Below are 14541 nucleotides of genomic sequence, written 5' to 3'. Positions count from 1 at the left end.
CACAATAAATCACCCAAGTTACTTCTATTATTATTTTATTATGACATTTTAGTGTTTTGTGGATCTTATGAAGGAATTTTGGGAGTGCTGGTCTTGGTCTCGGCCTACCTTGGTCTTGGTCTCGGTGGTCTCTACTACAACACTACCTCCAACATGGCCGACTTCCAGATTGATGACGCATCATGAAAACCCTCATTATCGCGACTTGATGCTGTTTTTTACCCATTTAAATACATATTTTAAAATTCTGCCCAGGTTAATAATTTACCCCAAAATAAAAGTTTGTCAATTTATTCACCCTCAGATGTACAACAGGGGCTGGCACAAAATTAGGCATCGCCATGGTTTCGTCATACAGTGGAAGTCAATAGGGGCAATGTTGTTTGGTTGTTTGTGTGTGTGCGTGCGTGTTTTTCAGAACAAAGTCATACATGTTTGAAATCACATGAAAGAATTTAAATTTTTAGGAGAACTAGCTGCATATACTAAGATCTGCATATACAGTATATTGCTTCCTACAAGCTTATAGCCATGTGTCATTTGGTTGTATTTGTTGAACAGACTTGCTGATAAAGTGCCACAACCCATCTTGCCTTACAGGTCCCATTTGTTCTTTAATTGTTAAGTGCCTGATAAAATCATTGGGGTCAAGGTCAGTGACATGCTGACCTACAGAAAACAATACTGGTGTTACTAAGCCTCTTCACAATTTAGAAGGCTCTTGAATTATTTCCGTGCTGGCACCTCTTGCTCACATCCTTGTACTGTACTTCACCTATTTTTCTCCCCCTCTTGCTGTGTCTCTTACAGGTTCAGGACAGGTGTATCTCACTAAGACACTATAAAAAGTAAAAAAGTTCACAGACACAATGGTTGAGTCAATAAATCAATTTATTTAAAAGAATATGTTACATTTTATTATAATGCTATGATCAAACATTACCAAATGCTTTTACATTGTTTTGTCCATGTCAAACAAGGTAAACCCTTCCGGCAAACCGTTGTTTTTTATTTACAGTATGTATCCTACATTACTTATGTCAGTTCATACTACACCTTGGAGTTGACTTGTTAATGTACTTTTTGTGCCTTATTTGAAAAGATTACTCAAAAACTCACACTGATGAAAATACTGTACACTGAGAAGTTTGTGTAATATCAATTTAAATAAATTAAAGTTTCAGTCAAAGAGAAAGAACACAAACGGACAGAGAGCATGATAAGAATGAGAGAGGGGTAGAGAAACACGCAGACATAGAGAAAAGTCTAAAAAGTTTCAGTATGTCTAATAAAGTCAATTAAAATGATGACACAGAACCTTCATCAGAAGGTTCCACAGTGCAGGAAAGAAATTGGCATGCTGTCAGGTTTGAAAAAACAAACTCATACATACGTCAAACAAAAAAGTGAAAACATGTCATGTCTGGTCTGGAGTGACAGGTTTGTATGCGCCTGCGCTACAATAAGTAAAATGGAAAACAACAGATAAACACACCGTTTCAAAATGACAGCAAAGGCAGATGACTTGCCTTGTGGTCAAGAGCCATCTACTGCTCGATGAGGGCATGACAGCCCAGAACTCAAACCCTCCAAGCCAACTCTGGCGTTCCAATTTAGTGCTTCACATTCACAACACTGTTAATAAATCAAGTCATACATATATGTGCAGAGACAGCACCCACACAGTGCACAGACTATTGGTGGGCAGGTTTTCCAGACCAACGGCCAGGCACAAAATCTACACCTGCAGAAAGCTCTGCAAATTTCCACAGAATCCACCAAGCGTAATTTTTCTGCAAGTCCCATGGTACTATCCATGCGTGTTTATGACATATTTTGGCTAATTCGATAATCCCTTTAGCTCCTAGTAAAAACATAGTGCTATCAGCTCAGTTTATCTGATTTACCTCATAAAACACTTTCTGCAGAATTTGACAGATTTCACCTCAAATTCAAAACCAATTTGATTTGGGCCCAGCAATGGCTAATAAAAAAATAAAATACTGCTTTGGAAATGAACAGAAAAGGTAACACCCACTTAAAGGGCTGTTAATCTGTACATACCCAATACCAACAATAGTGAGATAACAAATTAGTGTTGAAAAGCATGGAAAGTATTGATCTCTTTTCTTCTGGGCCATTTCTCTTTCCCTCTCACACTCTGATTGTCCAAGTGGAAAATGTAGTAATGGTTTTTCCTTTTTTTGTAAATTCCTTTTTAGATACATTCTGAGAGAGCATCTTCACCCTCTCAGGTGCATGTGTTAGTGTCAGGATAATGTATCTGTTAGACTGTTGAGGTCTGCATTTCTTAAATGACCATACTCCGTCTCTCTGATTTAGCCACATTGCCCCAAGCAGCACAGTTCAGTCTCATTTGTTTCTTCGGGTCTGTAAACGCTTGTCTTGTGACCAGTCACATGACATGAATTAGTCACCTGGACCAATTGCAATGCTGGTGCCATGTTAATGACAAGTGTGACCAGGGTCCATCAGAAGCCATCTCCTCGAATAGCTAGATCAGTCTTTTTTCTTATTCCCAAGTCTCCTGACCTGCCCCAAGCTGGCGGTCACCTCCAAAATGTCTGACATATCTGTCCGGTCCAATGAAATGATGTGATGGCTAAAGTCTTTAAAAGCCTTCATAGTTTGACCTGTTTCCATTAGTGTACCGTGGTTGTGTCATCTCCTGCGTTTTATGTTATTTTCTGACAGCCTTGAATTTGAAGGATTGTGTGTATCTGCCACGTGACTAGTTTGAAATGGTTCCTGTTTGAGCTTCTGTATGCAGCTATGAGTGTGCGTGACGGTGTGCGTGTGCATTCGAGAATTTAAGAGGAGATGATCTCTTCGTTCATGTGCCTCCATCCCTTCTGCGTCTCAACAGTTGGAAGATATTCTGTGAAAGAGAGACGCGTTTCAGATGCACATTCCAGACTGTGACTTTAATGTCCACAGTGCAAAACAAAGGCAGGCAGAGCCTTACCTTACCACACATACCATCTTTACTGCAGTTCTTGTTGTCCCTGTCTGTGGCCTCCTCTTCAACCTGAACAAATAAATCAATGAACACACAAACCCGAAGAGCAAACGCAAATTCAACTTACTAAAGTAGCCCACCTCTTTTCTCCATTTAAGCTCACAGAAGACTCTCTCGAAGCATTCGTGCATGTAGTTGAACTATAAAAATACAAGACGTCTTTAGCGCACAAAATCTATATGCAGAATGAGAGGTTTTTCTTACCGCGTGCTTGGTAAACTCACGTAAGGAGTGAAGATCTTGACCCAGCGAGGTTTCTTCTCCCCTCGTGCGTACTCGAAACAGAAGGCCATTCCCTCTTCGTCCGTGTCCCATCTCTGCATCTCTGACCATTCGAATGCAATAACCTGATTCTGTCATCAAAGAGTGGTCACACCATTAAGAAATCTGAAACATTTTTACAGCTTAAAAAAATAGGACAGTAAAATCATGACACGCCCTGGAATGCAAAATATAAACGCAAACTTCTCACCCCTTCGAAACAAACACAATTACCTCTAGAGTGCCATCTTCAGTGCACGCATGAAGTTTGAAGTGGCGGATGCTTATCGCTGTGATGACATGACCTTTTCTACGCGAGTCACAAGAGCAGTGAGGGAAAGTGATTTCATTGTAGCCCTCGCATGTCCTTAGAATACTTAAATACTGCAGTGAGAATGGACAGAAAATATCGCATTAGGATTCTGTGCAGCTCAATCGGCGCAAATTGTGAATTGGCACCGTTTTTAAACTGACCGTGGTCATTTTCCTCTGTTCATTAAGCTTTTGGAGCTGGTAGGATTTTTCCCCCACTTTGATAAATCCCTTTTTTACATCATCCAGAGCCTGAGACAGAGACAAGACATCATATCAGTACGCAAAACATTCTCACACGCAATCGCACACACACACGATGGCAGACCTGATGAAAGCAATAGTTGATGGCCAGCTCGTTGTCGTTAAGCAGAATCTCCTCCTCTGTGGTAAAGAGCCACTTGCGAAGTGTGAGGCAGGTGCCCGGGATGGCAGATGTGTAGTTCTGCACATAAAGCTTATGAGGAAACTCATTAGGGGCCAGCTTGCGTGCTAAGAGGAAGAGAGAGAGACAGAGATGTAGCGGTTTAAGCAGTGTGAGACAGTGACAGAGAGAAAGTGTTATAGATGAATATAAACTTAGAAATGGGCAGATACAGAGTCAAGAAGCTAATGATGATCACTTGCTTAAATTCTATTACACAAGATACCATGACAGATCAATACTTAAATGAGATTTAAAAGCTTGATATCAATACAATAGTAGCCAACAATATAGCACAATTTCTATCCTACCTAGTAGTACTATAATTCAATCTCCCCTACACTATTTGCTATATACAGTATTAGCTACTGGGATATTTTGGGGAGCATTTAAATAAGGAAACAAGCTTGAATAATTACAACTAACTATAAAAATAAACAAAATTTAGCTACGCACACAGAAAACCCCCACAGATTTACAGCATGCACATGCTGGCTCTGCACACTTGGCCTTCATTAAGTGACTTGATAAGAAGATTAGCAAACAAAGAGGCAAATCAACAGCTGTGAAAACCCCATATACACAGAATGTCGAGTGAAAGATTCATGTTGTGTGCCACCCACAACAGGTCTAATGACACCTCAATAAAAAACTTTGAATATTTATCATTTCAGATGTAATTACAGTATTTCTGAATCACAATCAAAGTTACAGACAGGAAAACACTAAAATGAGAAAAAAAACAGGTAATGCATATCAGAGTTTATTTGGTATAAGTGAAGTGGCAGCAGACTGGACCGATAGAACCAGTCCCGGTCTCAGACTAGATGGATACTAATGGTTTTTAACTGGAGCTAGTATTGGATACATCTCTGTTGTTTCTAACTGTTTTCCAATCCCTATGTATGTGTGTGATGCTCCATTCTAACAGTGTTTTATACCTGTAATTGTGTCACAAGGTAACAACAGTAAAGTTCATATTACATACAAACTCTTGATCAAAATACACTCTTATTAAATACAAACTCTTACCAAAGGAGTGGTTAATGACCTCAAATAGAGCAAAGTAACTAGCAGTAATGCTGTCCATCCCGATCTTTGTTACTACAGCCTGAAAGAGAGAGAGAAGCAATAAAAATATAGGAAAAACTATAGGTAAACATATTTTACGTATTGGGTATATATGCAATAACTGTGTAACAGTAGATCAAAATCTCTTTCCTCACTATTCGGTTGTTAAGTGGTGACGTAAGGAATACCGTTTCCGGGTCCAAGCATCAATTCATTTCAAGCGAGGCTACAGCTTAAACAGCTGTTAATGATCACCGTTTACTTGCATCGCATATTTAAGCAGAGCATTTATTAACTCACAGTATACACTACTACAGTCTCAAGGTTTACGAAACCTCCTACATCAAGATTTGAATAAATGATGAAAAATTAATCACTGACTGGCCATGTGGGATTTCGTTACGAAGATAAATGTTAGGATCGTGGTTTTCCAATAGTTTTACAGCTCGCCATTAGCGTATATTAACATTTTTGGTTGTTTGCCTATAGCATCTTATTAAGCGTTAGGGCCCGGAAACAGTATATGACCTTCCATATATGGTGCGTGACGTCAGACTAAACAACCGAATAAGTACTAAAAACCTATTAATAAATAACAATCTCAACAGTCTGATATGCTATTGAAACGGGTGTTGATATAATTTGATATAAAGTATTACACAGGTTAAATGCAGTACCTGATAGACCTGGTCTGTTGTGCAATTCTTTCGCACACGGACTGTAACTGTAGTTTTGTCTGGCATGGCTATCCTCAGTTCCACATCAGAAACACCATTATAGTTCTAGAATAAATGAAAGAGACACTTGAGAAACATGTTCTAATAGGCAGAATAACAATGGGAGACGTTTGTTCAACCATATACTTGAAGTACCTGCAGCTCTGCCATCACAGTCTAAAATGGGTATTAGTAATGGAACAAATTAGAACAAAGTCAAAGACAACATGGCTACCACGTTTTCAACAAATGTAAAGCAGCATTTCCTGTTGTTTGAAATCTCTTTTTAACGTTCAAAAAGTCTGTTATAGCTATATACCTGCTGTTGGAATGAAGATATAGTTTTGACATGAACTGCATGGTGACTCATGATCAGTTATGGGATTCCTTATGTGCCAATAAAAATGAACGCAAACTTTTAAAAAACGAACAAAAATATACAATGATAAAGAAAAAAAACACTTTGATAATGAAAACAATAAACTCAATTGCAAGAATGTGACATTATTTTCAAATAAACTGCTATTTTTCTTAACAATTTTCTAAGTTTTGTTTTTGCAAATAATAGTTTTGAATTCGCTGCTAGATTTTTCATTTGCGCTTTCCGAGTTTTCGTTTACGCTTCTCAATTTTTCGTTCGCCTTTCTGGCACAAATCTCACGTGTAGGCAGGACTTATGGCCGCTTTATGCTGATTGGCTAGTGAGTTTTTTATTGATAGCTCCCTGACACGGAAGTCGATACTGAATACAGTGCAGCGGATTAGAGAGCAATCTGCTTGCGGTTTTCTGTATTGTATTGTTTTAGTGTTTGTACTTAAATTACTTTCTTATTTTGTTAGTATATTAGCAGGGTTGCCAACTTTCACGCACTTAAAGTAGGACACGCTTCCAGACTCTATCACGCCATAACAACAAGCCAACGTCGAGTAAAGACAGGATAGACAGCCAACTTTACGTGGGTTTAGAGGCCGTCAAGACAGCAGTCTATAATTTATAATAGGGATGCACCGAAACGAAAATTCTTGGCCTAATCCGAACATGATGTGAAACACTTGGCCGAATAATACCGAACATGGTTTTTTGCATTTCTTCTATTTATTAAGCTATTTTTATTGGCACAAAAGGAATCCCATAATCGGTGGGCATGATTCAATCTCTGTCTGAGAAAAGTGATAATGCAGTGCCAAAAGTGAGGACCTTAGTCACTATGACAATCAAGCCATTTAGGCTGATGCGGTTATGGTAATTAGATTAGGCCTGTCATCACAGGAAGGTCATCACCACAGTACTTTTTCACCACCTAGAAGGAAGCCGAGTTACTGCACAGTTTGCCAATGGCTCAACTGTATTTTGAATATAACGGGGGAGACAAAGCTATTTTTTGTGACAACAATGCACTAAAAATTATAACAACTAAGCAGAGTTCCTTATGGACCTTTTTCACGTTTCCGGGTTTCTCAGCAGCGAAGTTGTCACAGTTGGGTAAACTTCTATAGCAGTGAATGGGACACTATATCACAAATATATTTTTTTGCATTCTCATTTGCTCAAATAGCAAAAGAAAAACTCAACATTAGTGTTTTCACTACTATAAACAAAACGAGATAAAAAATAGAGAGAGTCTAATAATGGCAGTCAACAGAGAGAATGATGTCAAATTTACTGCGACTTCCATAGACTCTGTATAAGAAACAGCCTCGCATTAGCGTTAACTAGTTTTTTGTAATTTGATGCAAATGTAATATAATACAAAGAACAGTGTTATAAACAATAAATAAATTTACGATGCTGATGACCGTTGAACGCGCTTGTGAAACAGGCTTGTGAAAAAGGTCCATTCCAATTATTTATTTAACATAAACCCATTAGACTACTTCAAACCTTAATGAGTATTCCTGCCAAAACAAATGATTTTCTAATTAATTTTTCCTTAATCCATAGCAATTTGTGGTTTACATTTTTTTATGCTCTCTGGGAAATTCCCAGTATGATTGAACCCATGACCTTAGCGTGGTTATCGCTCAATGCCATCTGAGCTACAGGAACATGATACATGTTATTACATTTGCTTTCAATACAGGAAATTTAATAACCAGCATGTAATGATGATCCTAAAACCAGGCACTGCCTTCATGTCCTGGTAGACAAAAACATGCATGCCCAGGCAGGGTGGTCATGTGATTATTATGGTGAATGCAGGCATTTTCTAGAATATGTTATTACTCGACACTTCTTACAATCATTCATAAAAACCCTACTATTAGAGAAAAAGCATGAAGCTGTCAAACATATGAAGATGCCCATGTTCAATCTGTCAACTGCTCTCATTTACTCACTTGAAAGCACGTGCAGTACATTTATATATCATCACTGTCCTTCCCAAACCTTGGATGTTCAAATACGCAGATTTTCAGGAAATGGAAAAAACACTGTACTTTTCAAAGTTGACAATTACTTTTTCAATACTTTTTAATGAATAGATATTTGCAAAACGCAAATTTTTGGTTTTTGCCAAAAACAATTTTTGGTAAAAAAATAAAAATTATGAAGGAGACATCGAAATATGGAGGTTTCGGAAGGACAGCAGCGATATGCCTAGACTCTTTGTGAATATCTGCTTTTATACTGTATATCTATCCCAGATCAATCTATAACACACATTTGTTACTAGAAGATAATCAATCCTTTGTAGCATCACTTAGTTATGTTGTTTTAGGGACAACAGAAACTTTAAAGGGGTCATATGGCGCGAATACGTGTTTTTCTGTGTCTTTGGTGTGTTATAAGTTGCCCATGCATGTATTAGTAGGGATGGGTACCGAGAACCGGTACTTTTTTGGACCGGTACATAATTGGGTCGATACCAGAGTATCGATAAGCTTCATGACAAACGATACTGTTATCGATACTTGCGTTGTTTTATCTCTGTGTATTCGGGTGTTAAATTGCGAATTAGAGGCTGCTGCCTGTCATTTTCCATCCCTGAATGATGTCCGATTGGCCGAAGTTTGCTCGACGTATGTGTGATATCTAGGGCCATATGATTTCCGCGATGTATTTGTAATCTGCTTGTTTTGCGTGTTTATGAGTGAAAGAATGGCATGGTTGCGCTTGTGGAGCTATCAGCATCTGCATTTCACAACGAGGAAGCTTCCGTCAAACACCCATTTGCGCCAACCCGTCACAATAAAAGTCCTTTATTTGAGAACAAGTTATAACATTGTTTTTAATAATTCGGCCACAGAGTATATTTACTTACTTTAGTAAATTGAAGTAAATGTGCTAGTAAAATTATAAAAAATAGTACATATAATAAAAAAATATTACTTGCTTAGAAAATAGTACTTAAATTTAAGTAGACCTAAAACCAGAAAGGAAAAAAGAAATACGGTCTACCAGCCAAATAACCATAGTGATGTAAAGTAAATATGTTGCTAAGTGCAGTAAGTGGTATACTAAGGAACACACACACGTTTTGTTATGTGGAATTTTCTGTTTGCTCAGAAGCATGCAGTTCTAAAGCTCAGCTGTAATTAAGAAACTTAAAATGTTTAACATCTTTTCACATCATGTGTTTTTGCATCAAATTATAGAGCGTAGTATCGATAACAGTATTGATAAGTACCGGTATCGATAAGCAGTATCGATATCGATAAAATCTTAACGATACCCGTCCCTATGTAGTAGACACGTAAAATTGCAAATATTAAAGTGTCGAACAAAAGATGCATTCTATCTAAAAGCGAATGCTCACCCAGACCTGCCTGAAACGCCTCGTGTAATCACACCCCCACAAATCTACATCAGTTCATGGTATGATTTGACTAAGACCGCCCAAATGTATACGCAAGTAAGGTGTACCTGTCAGTACAATTGCTTTGGAACCTGATGGTCCAAATATGGTAAGAGGCGTTACATTTCCGTCACACGCTTGCAGTATTCTACCAATCACTACGCACTGGTTAACTGGCCAATCGTAGCACACCTCACTTTTCAGAGCAATGAGCTTTGTATAAAATCAGAGAGGCGGGGCAAAGAGGAGATACAAGCATGCATGGTATGTGGAAAATACAGCATTTTTTAACCTTAAATCGTGTATACACATTGCATTACATCTAAAACAAACTATAAAATTCGTTTTAGCGGTGTCATATGACCCCTTTAATATGTAGGTGTTTTTTATATTTGGAAAATCTATGCACGCATGTGATGCATACTTTTCATTAAAAATTAAACATTCATCATATACACAAAAAATGTCTTACCTCATCTGACTCTGACAAAAATTCCTGCATGACGTCGCTCTCCCCAATTACCCGAACAGAACATACTGGTAAAGAGACAGAAAGATCAGAATTTTGGAAATGCCTGCAAATAGGTATTAAAGGGGTGGTGCAACGGTGTGTCATGCATTCTGACTTCTTTACAATGTTAAACGTGCTGTCTTCTCATGCTTAACATGGTCAACTTGTCAAAAAACGAGTTGGGCGTATTACGTAGTATTTCTGTGCTCAATACACTCCCCTAGTGATCGTACAGGTTTTGGAAAGTTTTTTTCGAACACATAAAACTGTTTCGTAACAATTTTTCTTAGTCCCTAATTGGAAAATTCTCCCGGAAAAGCACGTGGCATGCCCACGCAGCAGCAAGGAGAGCAGGAGAAGGAGCATGCGCAGACGTCACTTTCACTTGTGTGCAGGCGAGAGAGAGCATACATTCACGAAGTTCAGGTGTTTGTTTGTTCACTGCATTTGTGTGATGAATGTTATATAAACGGTGGCTATAACGCTGTATTTGGAGATCGTTTGAAACTGATACATGGAGCCGTCCCAGCGCTAAAAGATGCCGGACATGAACCGCATGCGGTGAGTGAAACTGATGTCTGTGTTTTGTTGGCAATGTGCTTGAGTTCAGCCTATCCCTCCCCGCACGCGCCGTATGCTTTCGGAAATAATCGTACAGCTGTATCTATCTTTTATAAATCTGATCAAACTAAATACTCTTCGAAGATACGAAGTATGCAATACTACTCTATAGGTACTCAAGATTAATATGAGATTGGCTGAAACCGCGTGTGTTAGGGCCGCTTTAAAGTACACATTCTATGTTGTCTTGTCCATTTACCTTTTTCTAAGTACTCCTCAAGTCCTCGTCTGCGAGCGTCTAGCTGTTGTTCAGACAGCGAGAAAGGCCATTTCCCTGGCAGCTTTGGAAATGCAAAGTTTGCATATTCCCTCTTCAGATTCTGATGCAAGATTGCAAACTCCCGATAGCGCTTAGAGCACAACTGTCTGCCTGCCATGTACACATTGTACACCTAGACACACACAAGCGAAACAACTTTTAAAATGACAGCTTTTAAAACCCTATTTCTCTAATAATTCAGGCAAACTAAGCCAATGAAACACTCACTACAAACTTCTCCCCATTTTGCTCCATGTGTTTGTACGTAGGCACAGAGATGGGCACTGCCTGCTTGTCGCTGTAGTCATAGCAAGACTGAGATGAGCCATCGTCCCCTGGATCAAGACTGTCCGTCTCTGGCTGGGGAACTGACAGGACGGCCAAGACCAACTCTTTTTCTCCTGCTCGGATGAGGTCTACCACCTGCTTATGAGTGGCTCCTTCCACATTCGCCCCATTCCTGGATAGAGAACAAGAGTACCAATGTGAAGCGCAATGCTGCAAATACATTTGTTTCACATCACTTTCAGAGAGTTAAGGTCAGATCATATTGTCTCATGCTAAGCTACTGTTTCTTAGAGCTTCTATTATTAATAAAACGTCAAAGGCTTTACATGTTCTCAGTATGTGCATTCCCTGAACCAAACGCATGGCCCTGGCATTGGTAGAGCTATCTAAGCAACCGAAAAGCAAGGTCATCCTGTCTTTAATGTAGGTATCTAATAAAGCAGAAAACACGAGCATAATGCCTTTAAGTCCAAAACACACAATACAGCCAAGACCACTGGAAAAAAGTACTTAAAAGTTACTCAACAGCAATCAGGAGAGCATTGACATACTCTCTTCCCTGTCTCTCTCATAGACACTTAAAAGCCACTCTCAGCCAGCCAATCCAATTCAGCGCACACGCACATCAACACCACTAAAAAAAGCTGAATCAACTAAATCTCTTATCCTTTTATACTGTACATAACAGAAGGGCTGTTGTCATGCCACTGAATCATAGTTTTGGGATTTAAACACAAATTTCACATATTACTTACATTGGCGAGTCTTCCAGGTGTCATATTCACAATGTATATGCAAATGGTATTCAATTATACATATTTCTTTACACACTTCAATACATTTATGCATTCATAAAATTACACTATGAAATAAACAACAAGAGACATTATTGAGAGATTTCTAAATGATGTATGTAATCATGCTGAAAGAGAAAAAGGGAACTTTGGAGAGAGAGGGAAAGAGAGAGAGGAAGAAAGAGAGGGAGTGTGGGAATACTTAAAGAAAGGGAGATGGACAAAAGAAGCCATCATGAATCAGAGGAATAGCCAAACCCCACGAATACGATTTTAGGTATTAAAAGATTCACAAAACGTCTATTACGTTGACGCACACTCTGTTCCCCCTCTGTCCCGAGTTTACATTGACTGCTGCTGATGCTGAGCCTCGTCTCCTCCTATGCCACGGAAACCACTTGTCACCATGGCAACTTATGCTAGCATCACTGAGGTGCCCTGTGAATATTAACATGGAACCCGAACCTTACCACCAGTGATTCAAGACACAATAAATCTTAAATCACAACACCATTCACAAGAGGACAGGGAAGCAAATATACCACACTCTTCGCTTCAAATGCCATTCAGAGACACCATATCAGTAGTTACATAATTTTGCTGCAAATCTTTGAGGTCACATTTGTGCAAATCACAGAAGACTAATGTGAAAATGAATCTATTGTTTGCACAATTGTCGAGGTTTATTTAGATTCTGACCCAGAATTGATGAAAACAGTGCGCAGTCAGCTACAGCAAGAAGAGAAGCAATGAGAGAGCTTGTCTGTTCGCCGTACTGTATGTGACCTGAATCTGCAATGAAGACACACGCGTCCAAACACAAACCTCCTTTATGTGGTGGAAATGAAGCGGCTATTCACACGGGGACATACACCAAATGCATATGACAGACACGCTGTGTTGTGTGCGAATAGATGTTTTGGATTTTACGGAGGTTGACAATGCAGGTTGCGTTCGTGAACACAAGGAAAGTCAATTTTGACTGCAAATAGGTGCCCTTGAAATGAGTTTAAAAAGGCAACTTATAAAAATAGAGGTTTTTGCTAAAACATCAAGGAGATGAGATGTTTATGGTACCAGACAATGTTAGATGTCAGGCTGATATGTGCTCAGAACCTCAGATTATAACATCCATCAACTTTGAATAAGTGCTTTATACACTATTTTTGTGTGTATAGATGGTATGCAAGTTATCGCTGCAGTGATATCGTTGGATAACTTTCAGCTTACGTTACTTGAATATATCAACCTACTTATTAGCTACATTAGCATCTGCACTTGACAACAGCGTCATTTCTCTTTTTTAAATGCACCAAATACCTTTGTCTCTGACGCTTAAACCAAACTCTGCCTTTCCTGTATAACTAATGCGCGATGACAGTAAATGTGGACTGCGGTCTAATGTTAACTGATAAAAGCTCCTCACGCTTCTCGAAAACGTCTTCGTTTTGTACGATGTAACGTAAACTTACACTTCAAGAATACGATCTCCCTTTGAGATTCCGGCTCTGTCCGCCGCGCCGCCCGGTAAAACGGCGCTTACGTGCTGCAACGGAGCGTAAAGTTCGCCGTTAATGCTCCTTAGCTGCCCTCCTTCGCTCACTTGCCCGCGGACGTTGAAACCGTAGCCCGAGTCCGACTTGACGATGCGGACCAGCCGAGGCCCGGAGGCGACCGTGGTCCCGGCGTGCCCGCCGGCGCACGTCACCGAACTCATGCCGGAGCCGTTCCAAGCCGACGAGTGAAGCGCAGAAGAGGCAGCGGAGCGAGTACCGTCTCCTTCGATAACATCTGCCATCTTTATTTGAAGAAATCCTCCCTCACAGCGGGCTCGAGCGCTGAAGTGCTACATGAGCTTATTGGCTGGCGGAATGCGTCAGACTCCAGACGGGAAAAACTGACGGCAGCTCCCGTCACGAGACACTCAGGCGCCTGCGTACATTGAAAATTACGTCCATCACGTGACGATATACCAGTGCACCGTGGTATATGCAGTGCGAAACCCCCCTGCTGGTCGTCGTAGCCGTTACAGTCCTGGCAAACCTCTCCTATAAACCCACACAAGTGAACGGGAAAGCTGCGCTGTTTCGGTATTAAAAGCACAATAACGTTTACATTTCAAGTGATTTACGATCCGCGTGGAGTAGCAAAAAGATTATGCCTCTAGTTACTTAAAGACCAGTATGTCATTTTAGGAGGGTCTATTGACAGAAATGCAATATAGACTAATATACATAACTATGGGTTCAGAGGTGTATAAATAAGCGTTATATTTTTCTTGCCTTAGAATGGGCTATTTCTATCTACATACAGTACGGGTCCCCTGGCAACGGTCCTTTAAAATCTCGATTATATATCCATTAATCGTCCCTGTTATTCATGAGATTCCACTAGATGGCACCATGTGCAAGAGAAGCAGCAGCATAAAAATATACGTGGCACTATTAATC

General features: G+C 39.6%; 1 protein-coding gene across 2 annotated transcripts; it reads right to left on the bottom strand.

The window, feature by feature from the left end:
- Positions 1–856: 856 nt before the first annotated feature.
- On the bottom strand, positions 857–14018 carry snx27b (sorting nexin 27b). 2 transcript variants are annotated; one of them, XM_057339872.1, is made up of 13 exons: positions 13564–14018; positions 11238–11469; positions 10950–11142; positions 10091–10155; positions 5786–5890; positions 5070–5148; positions 3942–4105; positions 3776–3865; positions 3536–3685; positions 3265–3393; positions 3121–3180; positions 2987–3049; positions 857–2899 (listed from the first exon to the last, which is right to left on the bottom strand). In XM_057339872.1, exons 1-13 carry the CDS (start codon positions 13887–13889, stop codon positions 2855–2857), a joined length of 1701 nt encoding a protein of 566 aa, XP_057195855.1. In that variant the 5' UTR covers positions 13890–14018; the 3' UTR covers positions 857–2854. The 2 variants fall into 2 exon arrangements, with proteins under 2 accessions (XP_057195855.1, XP_057195854.1); XM_057339871.1 differs by having other exon boundaries at positions 3001–3049; positions 13564–14017.
- Positions 14019–14541: the final 523 nt, after the last annotated feature.

This window comes from Triplophysa rosa, linkage group LG8 (genome assembly GCF_024868665.1).
Source record: "Triplophysa rosa linkage group LG8, Trosa_1v2, whole genome shotgun sequence".
In the NCBI taxonomy this organism is placed as follows: Eukaryota; Metazoa; Chordata; class Actinopteri; order Cypriniformes; family Nemacheilidae; genus Triplophysa; species Triplophysa rosa.
This window is presented reverse-complemented; position numbering and strand designations above follow the sequence as displayed.